General features: G+C 39.9%; 1 protein-coding gene across 1 annotated transcript in view; it reads right to left on the bottom strand.

Annotated features, from left to right (window-relative positions):
* Positions 1–3675: 3675 nt before the first annotated feature.
* The window catches only part of RRP15 (ribosomal RNA processing 15 homolog), a 37240-nt gene continuing 21568 nt past the window's right edge, over positions 3676–19347 (bottom strand). The window contains exon 5 of the mRNA XM_060754254.2: positions 3676–4183. Within this exon, the coding sequence (XP_060610237.2) occupies positions 4025–4183 (159 nt within the window). The 3' untranslated portion in view covers positions 3676–4024. The remainder of the gene's footprint in view (positions 4184–19347) is intronic.

Raw genomic sequence — 19347 nt, 5'->3', positions numbered from 1 at the left:
TGTCGATCCAGCCTCTATCTAAAGTCCTCCAGAAAAGGAGACTCCACACTACTCCGAGAATATTCCACTGTTGAACAAACTCTTACAATCAACAAGTTCTTCCTAATGTTTAGATGGGATCTCTTTTGAATCCATATTGCTTTGCGTCCTAGTCTGGAGCCAAAGAAAACATGCCTTGAGATAGTCTGGGGAGGCCCTTCTCTCGATCCCGCCTGCCTCACAGGCACGTCTGGCGGGGACGAGAGAGAGGGCCTTCTCGGTGGTGGCCCCCCGGCTGTGGAACACCCTCCCTGTTGACATCAGGCAGGTGCCCTCCCTTATGGCTTTTCGTAAGAGCCTAAAGACATGGCTATTTGAGAAGGCATTTAACTGAGTGTACATCATCTGGTAATGACAACTGGAACGGAATATGGATTACGAGTTTGGTTATGATTCTACGATAAGACGGAGCGGATCATTTTTAGTGTAATTATAGTAGTGTGTATTAGTGAGATGTTGTTTTTTCGATGTGCTTTATTGTAAACTGTCTTTTATATATGTTGTACACCGCCGTTGAGTCGCCCTAAGGGCTGAGAATGGCGGTCAACAAATGCAAGAAATAAATAAATAAATAAATAAATAAATCTATTTCCAAATTTTCCTGATCAGAGATCTCATCATCCTTGGCCACGCTAGCTGGGTGGGACTTATGCAAATTGTAATCTGAACAACTAGAAAACACCAAATTCCCTTTACCTACAAACCACTAATATAAATTAATGATTTGCTTTACAAATGAGTTCCCTTTGGGGTTGAGAAGGGTGGTATACAAATACCGGAAATGGCCATTTTGCTGATCTTGGAGAGAGAAGAGGGTGGCACTGCTCCACCATATCTAAGTTAAGAAGCAGATGAAAACCCCTTCAAACCAACTGCCACTGCTTGAAGAGGCAGGGAAGAAGAGGCAGGCACAACTCAGCATGCCTAGACCAGCCCTCCATCACAAATACGATTACTGTGGCCTCAGAGAGAAAGAAGAAACTAGACATGGTTCCACGCTTCACTGCCATCCCTGTTCCTTTTATGTTGTCTTAATTAGATTGTAAGCTGGAGGGCAGGGAAATGTTTTGTTGTTCTTTTGTTTGTAAGACACCATGTACAATGATGGTACTATTAATAAATTATGATAATGATGATAATAATAGCAGCAACTCATTTTCTTGAACACTGCACCTCAGTGTTCACTTTTGCCCATGACATCCACGTGCTAAGCCCATAGAGGTGTGACTAATGCAGCCCCTCCTTCGAAAACTCCCAACAGAAGCATGGTGAAAATTGCTACAAGACATCATTTAGGTTGCCCTAGGGTGGTCAAGCTGAGGCTGGTATCTGGGATTCTGGTATTGACATTGTGTGAGGTTTCACTCTGATGTTTTATATTTCAGATGTTTTTGTTTAATCTTTTGCTTGTAAGAACTGGTGGAACCTGCCCTAAGCCCTTTGTTAAATATGTGTATGTGTATATATAAAACTTTTTTTAAAAAAAAGAGTCGGCATCTGGTATAGGAGACACATGCTGGAATACCTGACAATTAACCATGCCAGCCAGATGCTGACTGTAATTTTCCTTAGGTGCCCTTTTAGAGAGGGAGATTAACCCCACCTCTACTTACATTGGGTACATCAAACAAGGATTTTAAGAGGTATAATTGGGGTCATTCCATAGAATCCAAAAGCAAGTGTGCAGTTCAATATTTAGAGGGCACCATGTTGTCTACCACTACCTGTAGCATTTCACTTGTTCAATCCTGAGCATGGGCCAAAAGACATGTAAGAAGGGCAGCAAAAGCACTGGAAGCAGAAAATTCAGAAAGGGCCTCTATTCCTGGTTCCAACAGAGAACTAACCCTTTTGCTACTTGTACTTGTCCACATGGTTATTTAATCAGAGAAAGACAGACACAAAGGAAGGGGGCTATCTAAATGCTAGGAGAGGGGGAAGGTCAGGTGGGAAGTCACTGCAGGTTGGGCTAAGTCACAGGGTCACAAGTTACCTTTCCTTATTGGAATTCCTGGGAAACATGGGATTGTGCCAGCTGCAAGGAAGAATCTCTAAGCCTTCTATTTATAACACCTCAACTATAAAGTAAGGAAAAGCTACATAAAAGATGAAGGCCCTACCAATATTAGGGGATGAGGTCTGTCATGCCCTGTTCTGATTTGACAATGATAGTCCCTGGGTCCTTCCACACAGCCTTATATAACAGAATATCAAGGCAGAAAATCCCACATTATCTGAGTGTGGACTCAGGTAACACAGTTCCTAACCCAGTAAGGAAAAACTACATAAAAGATGAGGGCCCCACCAATCACAGAATACACTGAACATTTTTCCACAGACCACTAGAATGTGATGTAGGGAGAAGAGTCACAAAATCCTTCCTTAGCTTTCAGCACCGCCATACATACAGTAGCATGCAGCAACAAAGGTGAGTATGAGTAGTGCAATGCTTCCTCTGCTCAGGGAAGTGAAAAATAAAAGAAAAAAACAAACTGCCATGGTTTGGAGATAGAGAGTGGGTGAGTGCCTTGCATCTCATTCACCCTTTAACCCTCAACCTATCACAACGGCTACGGATCACTGACTCAGCAAAACAGGACAGCAAATTGCAGTACATGTACATACACCCAAAGACATGCACAGACACAAAATGAGAGATAGTGCAAACACAGATTGATTCATCATGCTTTAACAAAATAGAGGAATAGGCTTTTCTAATTTGAAGACTGTTGAAACAACTATTCAAGTTCAAAACTGCCTGATTTCATAGCACGTGCAGGAGTACGCACACACACAAATGTCATTTTTCTCATAGACTAAGGCCTACCTCACACTGTGAGGCCTTCTCACAGACTGAGACCTTTCTCCCACTGAGGTTTACCTCAGACCGATGGCTACTAAGTTACAAGTACACCTGCTTATATAGAACTGAAGCTTTTGCTGAGTCATTGCATTCATTTACCCCTTTTAGTGCTTGGCTCACATTTTTGTAATTAAAAATACCTAGTTATTAAAATATTAGGTGATGGGGTTTGTCATTCTTGAAAGAATGCCCTGTTCTGATTTGGCAGTGATAGTCCCTGGGCCCTTCCATACAGGCCTATATCCCTGAATATCAAGTGTGTACCCTGTGTGTGGACTCAGATAACCCAGTTCAAAGCAGGTATCGTGGGACTTTCTGCCTTGGTATTCTGGGATATAGGGTTGTGTAGAAGGGCCCCCAGTTAGTTCTAGGCTATCCCACTTCTTTTAACTGAATATATGAAAAATTAGATACACCAAATTTTGGTTAAAAATTAGCACTGCCATTTTATCTTATTACACAAACTCAGAACACCACTCTCATTTAAAAGAAGCCCCCTGATAGTAAAATCCATTATTCCCTTGTGCAGTTTTTTGGATTTCACCCCTAGCACCACACATTTCATTACAAATTCTAGGATACAAACTTTGCACATTAAGATTCAAAGGCCTTTCGTCCCTTCTTTCTCACACCAACACTCATACCCAGTAGAGTTATATGGTCTCATATTTCCTGTACCATTTTAAAATTTAAGGACATTACCACAGTACTACTTTCTAAGCTAAAACAAGGTTTGGTTAACATAGGAATAAATAATGTTAACACCACAAAAATAAATTTCATGTTTTTATTTTGGGAACTAATAAATACTTAGCTCAATTAGAAACAATGAGGTGGGAAGGAAAGCACAATGGTCCATCAGTGTTCAATCAGTATTCCAACAAAACCCTTTCTTTCCAATCCGGCTGGTACCACTGCTTGACTTTTAAAAATGTTTTATAAAAAACAGATAATTATAATTAATTTGAGGGAAAATACAACTGAGCATAATATTCTGTCAGATTCATTTTTCCCATTTTTCTAGAGGTATTTCCTTTTGTATAAAAAGAGGACCTTATTTGAATAAAAAACCTACTGATAGTCAATAAAAATACACACAGATTGTCTGAATTGCTTTGGACTTTATCGGTCTGAGTCGCTTTCACTCTCCTGTTTAATATCCTTTTGTCCAGCACCATTCTCTCCATCACTTTCTTTATCCCAGTCTTTCATTGAAGCTCCCATCATAAAGTCATCTCGCAAAATACTCCATGTTGGCCTTTCTTCCGATTTAGATGCACCCTGAGAATTGGGAGAAGGGAGTAAGTAAAGGAAAGATGTGTAAAACACATAAAAGCATCACATTTTTTCCTTGATCTAACATCCAAAACTTAGTGATACATTTCCGAATACTGTACACATTAAAATACTACAGAGGCAACAGGATGCTTTTGTTGACCTTATTTTCACCAGCAAAATGGGGGTAGGAATGTGGGCAGAGAGGCAAACTATTTCTGCTGCAGCTTGGTCTACTATGCTTTAGATGTAATAGAATTTATTCTTCTTCTAATCCACTTTCCATAGCTCAAAAACTGATTCCTAGCCAAAACAGAAAACAGTTTTTATGAAGCTTTGAGAGAAGTGGATCACATGAGTCTGACCTTTAACACTATGCACATTTCTGTACCAAAGTAATAAATAATGGGATCCATGCCCAACTCACATCTTTCCCTGGCTGGCTACTGCTGAGCATTTGTGGCAAGACCAGTGAAACAAACCTGAGAATTCATCACTAGAGAAGAAGGAGGAGGAAAACTGGGATGTGATACTGGGATGTGCTGAAAAAAAATTAACCATGCAGTCTTACTTCTAAATATATAAATTAACATGAAAATAGGACAGAATAGGCTTTTCAACAAACACTTATAAATTTGATTTGAGCTAGAAAAAGACTCATCTGTCAATTTCCAGTAAAAGACTGGGAGGGAGGGAGGGAGGGAGGGAGGGAGGGAGGGAGGGAGGGAGGGAGGGAGGGAGGGAGGGAGGGAGAGATATTAGGGAACCTTTACCCTACTGAAAACCATCAAATACCATCAGGCTTAAGATAATACTTAGATATAATAGGTGGACACTAACTATAGGTGGATACCGTTCTTACATCTAATATCAAAAGTCTAGGGTCTTAAAATTATCTGGATGGAGTGTTGGCAGGTCCATGAAAGTAGTCAAACAACCTTCAGTAAGCTTTTCATAGAAACTCCAGCAATACAACAGAGAAAAATATGGTAGTTCATGACTAAGATGTAATTCTGACAAAAAGCTAATGTTTTCAATCCTTATAGTAATTGCACACATTTCTACCATACCACTAAAATATTTTTAAAGTTGTATACAGCATAGAGAGAGAGAGCCAAATGGTGTAGCGACCAGCTTTTATGATTCTGGGAAACAGGGTTTGAATCTCTGCTAGCCAATGAGAATATGCTGAGTTGACCTTGGACAAGGCACATTATCAATGCTGCAGAGAAAGGCAATGGCAAATATCATCTGAAGAAATCTTGCCAAGAAAACTCTGTGATGGATTAGGCTTATGATTGCCATAAGTAAAAGAAACAACTTGAAGGCACACAACAACAAACAACATAGATATAAAGTACAATTAAACAGGATGGACAATCTAAGTAACTGAACTTGAAAGGTTTGAAAAATAAAGAGATTTTCATAAATGTTATGGAAGCTGAAGTATCATCTTAAAAGAGTTATGGTTCTACCCAGTTGGCCCATTCCAGAACCCAATGTTGATGGGCATTAATTTTCAACAAAAAATGGACACCATGGTCAATCATTTTGAAAATCACCAAAAGATTCCAGGAAACTTAAAAGGATGGTTTTCCCACATCCTTCTCCTGGCACAGGTTGCCCACCACGATAAATAAGGCAGTATCTGTGTCAGGACCAGGTCTAAATCTCAACTGATATGGCTCTAGAAACTCAGTGTCAGGCACGGGTGGATGGAAATGCCTGACATTCACATATTCAAGCTTTTCAATGCCACAAAGGCACTTCTATCTCCACACCCTAAGAATCTTTAACTAGAGATGCCTTTGGTTGTTAGGCTTAATTATAGATTGCATTCTTTGGTTGCAGAACACTTTTATATCAGACATGTTGGAGCTTATTTTGACCTCTGTAAGAAATGCAGAGATTTAGCTGTAACCTGACAGCTGATTCATACATATATCACTTAATCTTTCAGTGCTTGATGATTTATAGTTGAACATTACAACACAATCTACATGAAAGCATTGGGTTTAGAGCGAAGTAAGGGGATAGGGAAATCCTCTCTGCAATGATATGTTTATGACTGCTAAATGAAAAGAAAACTACAGTCTTTAAGAATAAATTGAACCTAATTCTAGTTCATTACACATTGACAAAGTGATCATGCAAACTTTGCTGCCCTTCTGTAAACAGGGCTAGACAAAGGGTTGGAGCCTTAAACAATAAAACATCAAATTTAAAGTGGCCAGAGATAATGATGGATTAACACACATACACACACCAAATAATTTACAGTTATACCAGGAAATAACTTCTTTTTGGCAATCCAAACTGCCGATTCACATTTATTACTATCAAGATACTGCTTTGCAAAAATGTTTCCTGACACATGGTATCCTAAAAGGTTAGCATAGTCTAAGGCTGGTTACTCAAATCCTCTTAATGACAGACTTTACCACTTTGGCAATTATGTGGTGCTGGTTTCAAGAAAATAATAAAATAAAACAAACCCGTCTGGCTAAGAAGAAAACACCAGGAAGTTTGTTCCCAAATTTGTTTCTTGCACAAACAGGCAGCGACTTATACTATTTAGCTGGAAAACAAACTATAAGAAGAGGTGACAAGGAGCTTGGTTTTAACTCAACTTTTGCAGATTGACTTGTTGCCATTTCTTCAAGACTGAAGAAACAAGGAGCTACTTTATACAGTGCAACAGCGCCACTCAGTGTCCATCACTTAAGCAACATCACACAGAACAACTTCCTACTGCAGCCTCCTGCACACCTCAAAAACCTGTTCAAGAGATTTAGGAGAGAAGTCTGCCTTATCTTGCCATTTAAGATCAATTCTTAAAAGCTAAAGATTCCTCTCCATGCTTAGCTCTTCTACACTGTCTTGGAAAACAGTCGCTTTCTACTAACCACTTTCCCATCCAGTATTCCTTTGAACTGTTTGATTTTACTTATACTAACCAGCTTATCTCTTATGAGGCCGAAATACCAAAAATGAAGAAAAAATGAAATTGCTTCTTTCTCCAACATTTTTTAAATTTTAATCTATAACTTATTTTACTCTTCCTTCTTTTAAGAACTTGACATCATGTCTGTGTACTTCATTTGGCCCTTTTCCAGATTGCCATATAAACGTCTCAATGTTTTCCAGATTCTCACTCAGTTCTTGTGGGTTTTTTCGGGCTATATGGCCATGTTCTAGAGGCATTTCTCCTGATGTTTCACCTGCATCTATGGCAAACCCTAACCCTAACCCTAACCCTAACCCTAACCCATTTCCACTTTTTGACAGTGCTTAGGTTCCTAACCCACCAAATAAGAAGGGGATGCCTATAGTGGGGAGTGACATTGGCGGAGGATCTCTCAGAGATAACAGCAGTGGCATTTTGGTTTACTCTTGTTAACACTGTGCAAAAAGGTGACAATTTAAACTACTAATAAAGACTTGTATCTTTATGAGCATACAACCCCTGTTACGCCAACTTCACTGGCTGCCAGTTTGCTACTGGCACAATTCAAAGTGCTGGCCTTAACCTATAAAGCTCTAAACGGTTCCAGCCCAGCTTACTTACCCGAATGTATCTCTCCCTATGAACCATTTAAGAGTTTAAGATCATCCAGGGAGGCCCTGATCTCAGGCGTGACTGGCGGGGATGAAAGACAGGACCTTCTCAATGCCCTTTGGTTGTGGAACACCCTCCCCAGGGATATTATATCAGATAATCCAGTTTAAATCAAAATCCAGTCTCCACTGCCAGATAATCTGGGGTAGGCAGATAATCTGGGATCAGATCCTGGGATATAGGGGCAGGGTGGAAGGGGCCTCAGCTACAGGTTCTACTGAAAAATCAACATGGTCCTTCCACCACATATTCAGTATCAGTGTGAAGAGGAACCAATTAAGTACAAATACAAGGCTCCTAGTCAATCGGTGTTCCCATCTGGGGCAGAAAGGGAGGTAGTATAATGACACAGAGGGAGTGGTCTAGCTTGTGTAGTTATTACCATGTGCATAATTACTGATTATTTACATACAAATAGACAACATATAGAACTGTACAAAGAGAAATTAGAAAAGCTTTTCCTAATCATTCTAGTTAAGAACAGTTTGTACAAATTTTGCTCTGAGAATGTCTTGAATCCTAGTTAATGGCATAGATGTTATGCTTATTGTACACAAGTTGCCATTTGAATACACATCTATTAGATCTCTCCAGCTACCACAAAGATAACCACCTGAAGCCCAACCCTGCCAAAACACAAGTATGTGCTTTCCATCTACGCAACCGTGAAGCCAACAGGAAATTGAAAGTCACCTGGGAAGATCAAGAACTTGAACATTGTTTCCATTCTAAATATCTCGGTGTCACCTTAGATTGAACACCAAGCACAAAGTAGCTGCACGCAATAACATCCTGCGAAAACCTACTGGCAGCACATGGGGTGCAGACCTAAAATTAATAAGAACATCAGCACTAGCTTTGACTTACTCAACTGCTGAGTATGCCTGCCCTGTTTGGCATAGGTCTGCCCATGCAAAGCAGGTGAACATACCATTAAATGAAACATGCAGAATAATCACAGGGTGTCTTAAACCTACACTTGTTGATAAACTCTACAAGCTAGCTGGCATTGTTCCCCCCCTCCCCGATGTGCGACGGGAAGTTGCTGCTAAATGTGAGAGAAACAAGGTTGAACACTGTGAAAGCCACCCACTCCTCCCAGTAGACTCAAATCAAGGAAAAGCTTTATGAGAACTACCACTCCTCTTGGCGTCCCTCCAGCAACAGCAAAGGTATTCCTCTGGGCAGCTAAACCAGGAAATCCCAACTGGAAGGCCCCTGGAGGGTCTTCCTCCAGGGGCAAACCAAGAATGGGCAACCTGAAGCGGAGTGGGCAGAAGCGGAGTGGGCAGACCAAAAGACAACCTGGCAAAATGGCACTACCTAAAAGAATCCCATACCTTGTATGACTATGGAGCAGAACAGACAACTTTGCATCTGTATTCTTGTCCATTGTGCCCTCCTCTTGTACAGAGGAGGAATTGTTGGAGGCTACAGACAATGCCATTGCCCATTTTTGGTCGAAAGGTATTTAGCCACTTGCGCACCTTCTATTTTTGTCAGTTTTATGCTAATTTATGCAATGCTTTTGATACGAAATAAATAAAGCAACAAAATTGAACTTCAGAGACAAATTTTGTTATTTTTGAATATTTTCTGGTTGTATATTATATTGTTTGTGTCAAATAATCAATAAATTATTTTTTTAGAAGAGAAATCTCATATACTATGTACATCCTAGTTTTGACGGTGTGGTGAATGAATTAGAACCAGACATCCTGAGGAGTGAGGTTGAATGGGCCTTAAGAAGCATTGCTAACAACAAGGCAGCAGGAGACGACGGGATCCCAGCTGAACTGTTTAAAATCTTAAAAGATGATGCTGTCAAGGTGATGCATGCCATTTGCCAGCAAATATGGAAAACACAAGAATGGCCATCAGACTGGAAAAAATCAACTTATATCCCCATACCAAAAAAGGGAAATGCGAAAGACTGCTCAAACTTCCGTACAGTGGCCCTTATTTCTCATGCCAGTAAGGTAATGCTCAAGATCCTGCAAGGAAGACTCCAGCAATACATGGAGCGAGAGTTGCCAGATGTTCAAGCTGGGTTTAGAAAAGATAGAGGAACGAGAGACCAAATTGCCAATATCCGCTGGATAATGGAGAAAGGCAGGGAGTTTCAGAAAAACATCTACTTCTGCTTCATTGACTATTCTAAAGCCTTTGACTGTGTGGATCATAATAAATTGTGGCAAGTTCTTAGTGGGATGGGCATCCCAAGCCACCTTGTCTCTCTCCTGAGGAATCTGTACAAGGACCAAGTAGCAACAGTAAGAACTGACCACGGAACAACAGACTGGTTCAAGATTGGGAAAGGCGTACGGCAAGGCTGCATCCTCTCACCCAACCTTTTTAACTTGTATGCAGAACACATCATGCGAGGTGCGGAGTTGGATGAATGCAAAGCTGGGGTGAAAATTGCTGGAAGAAACATTAACAACCTCAGATATGCAGATGACACCACTCTGATGGCCGAAAGCGAAGAGGAGCTGAGGAGCCTTCTAATCAAGGTGAGAGAAGAAAGCGCAAAAGCCGGGTTGCAGCTAAACGTCAAAAAAACCAAGATTATGGCAACAAGAATGATTGACAACTGGAAAATAGAGGGAGAAACCGTGGAGGCCGTGACAGACTTTGTATTTCTAGGTGCAAAGATTACTGCAGATGCAGACTGTGGCCAGGAAATCAGAAGATGCTTACTTCTTGGGAGGAGAGCAATGTCCAATCTCGATAAAATAGTAAAGAGTAGAGACATCAGACTGGCAACAAAGATCCGCCTAGTCAAAGCCATGGTATTCCCTGTAGTCACCTACGGATGTGAGAGCTGGACCTTCGGGAAGGCTGAGCGAAGGAAGATCGATGCTTTTGAGCTGTGGTGTTGGAGGAAAGTGCTGAGAGTGCCTTGGACTGCGAGAAGATCCAACCAGTCCATCCTCCAGGAAATAAAGCCCGACTGCTCACTGGAGGGAAAGATACTAGAGACAAAGTTGAAGTACTTTGGCCACATCATGAGGAGACAGGAAAGCCTAGAGAAGACAATGATGCTGGGGAAAGTGGAAGGCAAAAGGAAGAGGGGCCGACCAAGGGCAAGATGGATGGATGGCATCCTTGAAGTGACTGGACTGACCTTGAGGGAGCTGGGGGTGGTAACGGCCGACAGGGAGCTCTGGCGTGGGCTGGTCCATGAGGTCACAAAGAGTCGGAGACGACTGAACGAATGAACAACAACAACATGTACATCCTATTTCACTTTCAGATTGAGCTAACTATTGGCAGTAAGTTCTAACTATGAGCTGACAACTACAGGTTGAGTAACTCAAAGAAGTATTTTGGATTTTTAGAGTTTTTTTATATTTTGGAATATCTGTACTTGCATTTGAGATATCTTGAAGATAGGACCCAAGTCTAAACATGACTGATAATTCATATACACCTTAAACACACAGGTGAAAAGTAATTTTATTTAAAAATTGTAATACTTTTGTACATAAAACTAAGTTTGTGTACACTGAACCATTAGAAAGCAAAGGTGTCACTATCTCAACCACACATGTGGACAAATTTGGATTTTGGAGTACTTAGGTCTCGAAGTTACAGATAAGGAGGCTCAACCTGCACCTACTTTTTATTTGTTATACTCCCATACAGGCATACATGGAAACTGAAGGAACTTTTTTAGGAAGTCTTTTTGTATTCAGATGTGCATACATACAGTGAGAAACCATAAATCCCTATACTATGTATACATGGCAAACAGAAAGTATTTCCCCATACATTATTGAATAACATGCAGGACTTCCTATGTGAAAATAACAGATATCTAGAAAATGCATTTGTTCATGTGCAAGATGAACATTTGACTGAAATTCAGCGAGGACCATTATACCCCCACAAACTTTTAGCCACCACCTTTTTTTATGCAACAATCTTGGTGTTGGCTTAACCATAAGGTCATGTTTTCTGTGTAGGAAAAAAATTCAACACACGAAATGACCTAGCATTCTTTACAAAAAGAATTCACTGGGGAAAAAATAAGGTCCTAAAAAGCACGTAGCACATTGTCTGCATGATTGGCAATTAGGTCACATTTGCCCTCTCCCTGCAAAAATGTTTTATCTACTGCCAGATTCTAACTTCCTGTAGTTAAAAACAAACAAACTTATTGCTGGCACCTGCAACCTAAGGCAGCTTAAATTCTACCTGATTAACCCAAGTTTTGCATTCCTTGCCTTACAACACAGCACATTCTTGAGAAACCAGAAAGATGTAGTTCCATTAAACCTCAGATGTAATGTAATAATAAAAAAATAAGAATGAGTTACAAACTTCAAATTTCAGCAGTGACACAGACATTGGTTCTAGGGAATCAATGTTGCCCCAGAAGATGTCTGCTCCTCTTTTTAAAACACCAAAGCTCAAAACTGTATTCAACTTTCACTGCTTTGTTTATGCAGAAGTAAGAATATTCTGCATAAACAAAGAAGAAGGCCTAGTTTACTTGTCCGAATGTATCTCCCTCTATGACCCACCTCAGAGTTTACGATCGTCAGAGGAGGCCCTGCTCTCCATCCTGCCACCCTTGCAAGTGCGATTGGCAGGGACGAGAGACAGGGCCTTCTCGGTGGTGGCCCCCCATCTGTGGAATGCACTCCCCAGTGAAATCAGGGCGACTCCATCTCTCCTCTCCTTCAGGAAGAAACTAAAGTCTTGGCTTTGACACCAAACATTCAGGCAGCTGGCTGAGCAACAACTGTGATGACTCGTGAGAATTGTCAATTAAAAAACCTATGATTAGAATTTGCAGACTCAGACTTGGTTGTGTTAATAATATTTTAAGGGGCAATATTTTTAATGTATTTTTATTGCTTTTTAATGTATTTTTATTGCTGTTGACTTGTTTATGTGAATTGTTGTGTTCTGTTTCTTTGTTGGCATCTAATGACTGCCAATTGTAAGCCGTCCCGAGTCCCCCTTTGGGGGTTGAGAAGGACGGGATATAAATGCCACAAGTAAATAAATAAATAAATAACCCTACTTTCTCCATAGACTCAAGCTTTACGTCTTCTTCATTCACACACCAAATCGATTTGGAGGTGAAAGGTAACAAAGTCATGTTTTGCTGTTACATTTGAACCAAGCCAATACATACACTCAAAATAATTTTCAGAATTTCAAACTTAAAGAGAGTTGCTGAAACTGTTCTACTAAAATCAAAATGAGACGTACAAGTAAACATCTTTTGGACTGGCGTGCTAAAGGCCTTTTGCTCATTACTCCAAGGACTCATTTACCACTGTACAATCATTTCAATTTACTAGAAACATATTTGGCACTCTGAGCTCAATTAAGAAAATAAAAATAAAGCCAAGGCATCCCACTGCAGACAATAAAATCAGCCCAGCTGAGACATAACAGTTTTTACTGGGTAGCTAAATGTAAGTCATGGGAATGGGTCCAAACATTCACCCAATGTTAGGAAAGCCCCTTGTGACATGTCCAGTTTAAGCAAAAAGTCTTTATACTGCCTTGTACGGGACTGCAGCCAAATGCTAAACTGAGAATTTACCTAGGAGGTCTAAGTGCTTGCTGTCACTGAGGTTTCCAGGCCATATAACACAGGCGCCTCCACCCATTATTTTTCTTTAATTCCCTATCGCATGAATGGATGTGAATGTATTAAAACTTCTTGTTTTTTTCTGGGTGAAACAGCAGCTAGGATGTGAAAGTACTAAATATGCATAGAAGGGTTGCAACATCTTGCTCAAATGATGGTGAGACTGAAAACAGCATTGTTTTCTACACAGACCTAGCAGGCAGCTGCTCCAAACAGCAGAGGATGATTTAAAGGCAATTTAAAATGTAGCTTCCTTGCAGTCTCCACATGTCTATAGAAGTTTTTTTTTTTACAAATCAGGAAAGAAAAACAGTCAGCTGTAGGAAACCATGGTCTATGGCAGTCAATGTCAATATTACTTTGAGTGTTCATTAATATTAGTGGAACTAGAGTATGCCTTGCTTATGCTTATATTGGCTTCAGTGTATTACTAGAAGGAGGGATCATCTTATATTCAAGACTCTGGAATTAAGGGGGAATATTACAATATAATTTTTTGTGCAGTCTAATACATTTTAAGACTTCCTAAATAGGGGAAATCATTCCTACAAAAACTAAACACATATATACAAATTTGATTAGACTTAACAAAAGACAAATTCTGCCTATTTAAATGCCTTCAATTAGCATACAGGAGCCCCCGGTGGCACAGTGGGTTAAAGCACTATGCTGGCAGGACTGAAGACCGACAGATCGCAGGTTCGAATCCGGGCAGAGGCGGATGAGCTCCCTCTATCAGCTCCAGCTCCTCATGCGGGGACATGAGAGAAGCCTCCCACAAGGATGATAAAACATCAAAAATCATCCCGGCGTCCCCTGCTCAATGTCCTTGCAGACGGCCAATTCTCTCACGACAGGAGCGGTTGCTCCTGACACGACAAAATAAATAAATAAATAGCATACAGCTAAAAATTAATTTCGGGATTTTCGGGAGACTTATCAGCTGAAAGGGGAAAACCCCTCTGTTGCTTGAAACAAAGCAAATTCTAAGTAGCAGGAGTATGACAAGATGCATGGGGCTTCAGAAAAAAAATGAGATAGGATATAGACCAATGATCATCTGCAGTTTCACAGGCAGACCTTAATCGAAAAGCTCTGCTGCAGCTGCTGGGAAGCAAATATCACAAAGTACTGTTTACAGCACCTGGTCTCCAGCCTATCCATTCTGGATAACTTCATTGTCGGCACACATGGCAAGTGTTGTAATTCCATTGCTGTGTGGCTAATTAAGACCGGACAAACACAGGTTTTCATGTTGAGCTTTGCTGGGTGGACCACCCAAGGAAGGAACCCAATATTTTACAACCTGCTTTTGCAGCGATGGATGGGTAAATGAATTCGTACTTCAAGTTGACATTCCACAAAGGATTAAATTCATGTAAATTCAGGCTTACCTCGATTTCTTCATTTAATGCCTTATGACCTTCTCACAAAAGAAATTAAATAATACTTAATGCCTTTTTTTAAAACATTTTTTCACACACCTAACTGGAAGTTTCACCAGACAAGTTTGAGATGAACCACTGATTTAAGATGAACCACATAACACCTTAGTTTCAAAATATAGAAATTGCATATATTGTAGTTACTCATTCACAACATTTCTATCCTTCTGTAACACACACACAATAGCCTATGAGAATTTTACAAACATTTTCTGCTCCTGTTTGAAGTCAGGGAATCAGGTTAGCCTTTGAGTATCCACTGCCTATCTTACCTCCAACTTATGAAAAGTTATCTTTTTGAATCTTCAAGATAAACATCCAGGTAGATACAGTTGAATCTTATGGCACACAATCAAAGTAGTCACTTCCACAACTGCGGAAGACCTACAATGCATTTAAGAATGAAAGATTCCGTTGTCTAAAGTAACCTATCTCTGAATATTTAGCATGGCTAAAAACTGACACTAAAAAGGCATGCATAATATTTCCTGTACTGTTTTCTTATCTCTCTCATTCCCACACTACCTCTAACACACCGTCTTGTGTCAGCTTCTACAGGTCTGCCTGCCTGTAGAATAAATGCCTAGGCCTGGAAATTATTTCAAGAAATACTAGGTAAAATGAAGCAGGCTTGCAGTTATTAACAATCATATGTATGTAACCAACACTTGTTTTATTCAGAGGCACCACTGCCTGAAATAGAAGCTTGGATCAAACTTCACCATCACCCTCCTCATAAGAAGCCACCCACCTAATTCAATAAGACCCTGATCACCAAACTTATAGAGGTATTGTGGTGGCTACACTAGTGACAGAAGGTTATAGTCATTCATCAAAGCACATTTATTTGCTTGAATGTAATTTGTGTATTAACAAGTTAGGAAGGACAAAAAGAGGTTGCATGGAAGGGTGGGCATTGAGCATGCATGTTCTATTCTATATCTAGTCCATTTATCACAGTCTTGATTTCAGTAATCAATCAACATCTGCGAGTGTTGGTTCATCTTCCTTCCCAGGGTGACAGAAATGATCTCTGAATTTTCCTAGGCAGTCCTGAATGTCTAAGGGCCCATCTACACTGCCATATAAAATCCAGATTTTATTCTTTGAACTGGTTTGTCTGGCAGTGTAGACTCATATAATCCAGTTCAAAACAGTTATTCAAAAAACACACTGGGACCCATATATTAAAACCTCATTTTTGTTGGGCGGCCAGAACCCTAAAATAACACACAAAACAGCCTTTTTTCTATTCAAAGCAACACAGCTGAGAATTGCACATTTAGAATCAATTGGGGTAAACTGTGGAGGTGACGCAGACATTTGACCTGAATGAGATCTTGTTAACAGCTTGTTTATTTTAACTTCTTTTATACCGAGGGTTGTATGTTGTATGTATGACTATGTGTTAATTGTGTTATGTGTTAAATGTTTTGATATGGCCAATAGGCCAATCAATAAAACGTATCTATCTATCAGTTCAAAACAGATAATGTAGATTACATACTTCGATAATCTGAATTATATGGTAGTGTAGAAGGAGCCTAAGAAATCCAGTGTGCCATCAGCGATAATCCTCAGCTCCCTTCCCCAGTTTCAGGCTCAGAGAGAGGACTGTGGTTCTTCAAGTAAACCAAGTAGGAAAGGGGTGTGCATCAAGAAAAGCAAACAAGAACATTTGGGTATGGTGTATAACGCTACACTTGAGAGCCATATCTCTAAAATTAACAGAACTTGCTTCCAAATAAACAGATCTATGTCTGAACCATGAAAATTTCCATAGGGAAGAACATTTAAGCATTTTACAACTTTAATTTTAGGGAGGAAATAAAGGCAGAACTCTTTCATAGGAACAAACATACACGTAGTCTTCACCATATGTACTTTGAAATGGTGTTAAGTGCTGAGGCAGCAGCAGGTGCCTCTATTTAATCCTGGATAGTATGCATTGCCAATGGGCAATTACAGTTCATTGATGTGGAAATGTTCAAACAACAGTAATACTCTGAGTTAGGATGAAGTAATGCTAGGGTAAGTTTTTTTAAGAAATTAACTTATCTGCGTCAACTGGATGTTGCCAATGTCATGCAGATAATGACTCCTTGCAGCATATGATGCATGCATGCTCAGCAATTACTTTTTTTTGTTGTATGTGTAATAATGTTTTGATTTTGATTTTTTTTTAAAGTTTGCATTTGTAGATGGCACATGGTCTTGTTAAATTACCTTTCTGTAACTTGGAATTGAACTGAAAGTTAATGTTGTTTGCTTCCATGTCTTTTTATTGTTGAAAATAGACTTGTAATTCAAAGACAGTTGTATTCACCAGTTATCATTTAATGGTCAGAAGATCTTACTGTTTCATCTATATATGAATATGTATTTTAGAGAGGTCAACTTCAAGAAATGGTATTGTTGGAAATATGGTCAATTAATATTGATGTATATATGCAACTCCTGTTTATAAGGATATATTTTACATCTTGCTCTCTCTTTTTGTTATTATGCCTCAACATTTGCAATTTTTTTAAAGACTAGGGCCCAGCATTAGGAAGGAATTCCAGTGAGCCACTACTGCTCTAAGGCTCTATGGCAGTGTTTCTCAAACTCTGCTCCTCCTGGTGTTTTGAACTTCAGCTCCCAGAAATCTCAGTTTACCAGCTGTTAGGATTTGTCGAGTCTGAAGTCCAAGACATCTGGAGGAGCAGAGTTTGAGAAACGCTGCTCTACGGCATCCATAATCTAGCCAACTATTTCAATTGTAAACTTACTGGGCATCTCTGTTAAGAAACATGCAATACTAGCAAACTGCATGGCACTGTAGAAGGAATATTCTGTTGATCTGATATTTAATCCCAATGTGGGAAGATCTGACGCCATAGGATTCTTTTGCAATTTCTCTGGCACATGTCACAAATGGTGATGATTCTGTAAATGATTAGAATGGAGCAGAATCATTTAGTCTTGAAAGGTTGCTTCACACTATATTCTATGACAGGGGTCCTCAAACTAAGGCCCGTGGGCCGAATGCAGCCCCCCAACGTCATTTACTCGGCCCCTGGTCTAAACTTTAGACTTAGGGTCACCTGAAACAACTTCAGGTCACACAACCACCACCACCACAACAACAACCTGAATCTGATCAGCCAAAAGCAGGCCCACCATTCCCACTGAAATACTGGTAAGTTTATGATGGTTAAAACTGTTCATCATTTTAAGTACCACATTGTTCTTTCATGGGTTTTTTTTTCAGTACAAATAATATATTTGCAGTGTGCATAGGAATTTGTTCATGTTTTTCTCAAAATATAGTCCGACCCCAAAACAGTCTGAGGGACAGTGAACCGGCCCTCTGCTTTAAAAGTTTGAGGAACCCTGTTCTATGGGACACACCAACCCACCCAAGTCTGCTGATTAGTCTTGAACAAATATGGAAATGCCTGGGATACCAACCTAAATTAAATATTAAGTCTGGTTTTATCTATCTATCTATCTATCTATCTATCTATCTATCTGCATTCTGTTTAAAAAGCTGTAAGCTGCTTTGAATCCTGTACTGTGAGAAAGATGGAATAAAAAATAAATAAATAAATATGGATTTTAGAGCCAAAAATACAGAGATCCAAGGGCTTTTTGAGGTACCCAAGGCAGTTAATGGGCAAGATCTGAAATCTTATGTCTTCTTTTTGGTCCCAAGTGTTTGGTGACTCTATGATGAAACATGTACGATCACATAACGGTTAGAGAAGCAGATATCAGATGAGTACTAGTGCAGGAACAATGCAGGACTTCATTGTTCCAAGAAGGGAACGCATTACAACAGCATCACTAAATTTAAGAGATTTTTAAAATACAGCCTTAAGATTCTGGAAGAACTCTTTAAAAAAAAAAAAGAATGTTCTCCTCATGAGGGGAATGTTTGCAGAGCCAAAAGAGACTGGCAGTACTAGGGTCTAAATTCTCTGTTCATAAGCCAGGTAGGGTTAATGAAGCCATAATGCTTTGTTGAACATCTTAATCCTGACCTGGAAAGATCAGGCCGTCTATCGGAAAGAATCCATTTTTATGCTAGCTTAGCCCTTGGCCTCCCTAGAGAAGCGCTTGCCAAATCCTGGCCGTTCTGTACTGCTTCATAAATGAAACAATTTGCGATATGGGCCATATACAAGACTTGGGGAGACTGTGCTTTGCCAACAAATTCCAATGCTTCTCTGATCTTTCCAGGTTGGGATTAAGTTATTAGCTCAACAAAAGCATTTTTTAAAAGGAAAGAAAGAGATAAAATGTTTCCTAGTGTGCATTACCTACTGGTGGATCCTTTACTAGACTGCAGATGTGGTACAAAGAGGCATCTGGGTTCACCCAGTGCCTGACTACTGCAAAAGATCCAAGATAATGGGTGTATTATGTCAGAGAGGCTGACAGATACAACTGAAGTGATGGAAAGAGACAAATTCATCTTCAGAGAACTCACTCTATATCGAGGTGCAGA

This window comes from Anolis sagrei, chromosome 1 (assembly GCF_037176765.1).
Source record: "Anolis sagrei isolate rAnoSag1 chromosome 1, rAnoSag1.mat, whole genome shotgun sequence".
In the NCBI taxonomy this organism is placed as follows: Eukaryota; Metazoa; Chordata; class Lepidosauria; order Squamata; family Dactyloidae; genus Anolis; species Anolis sagrei.
This window is presented reverse-complemented; position numbering and strand designations above follow the sequence as displayed.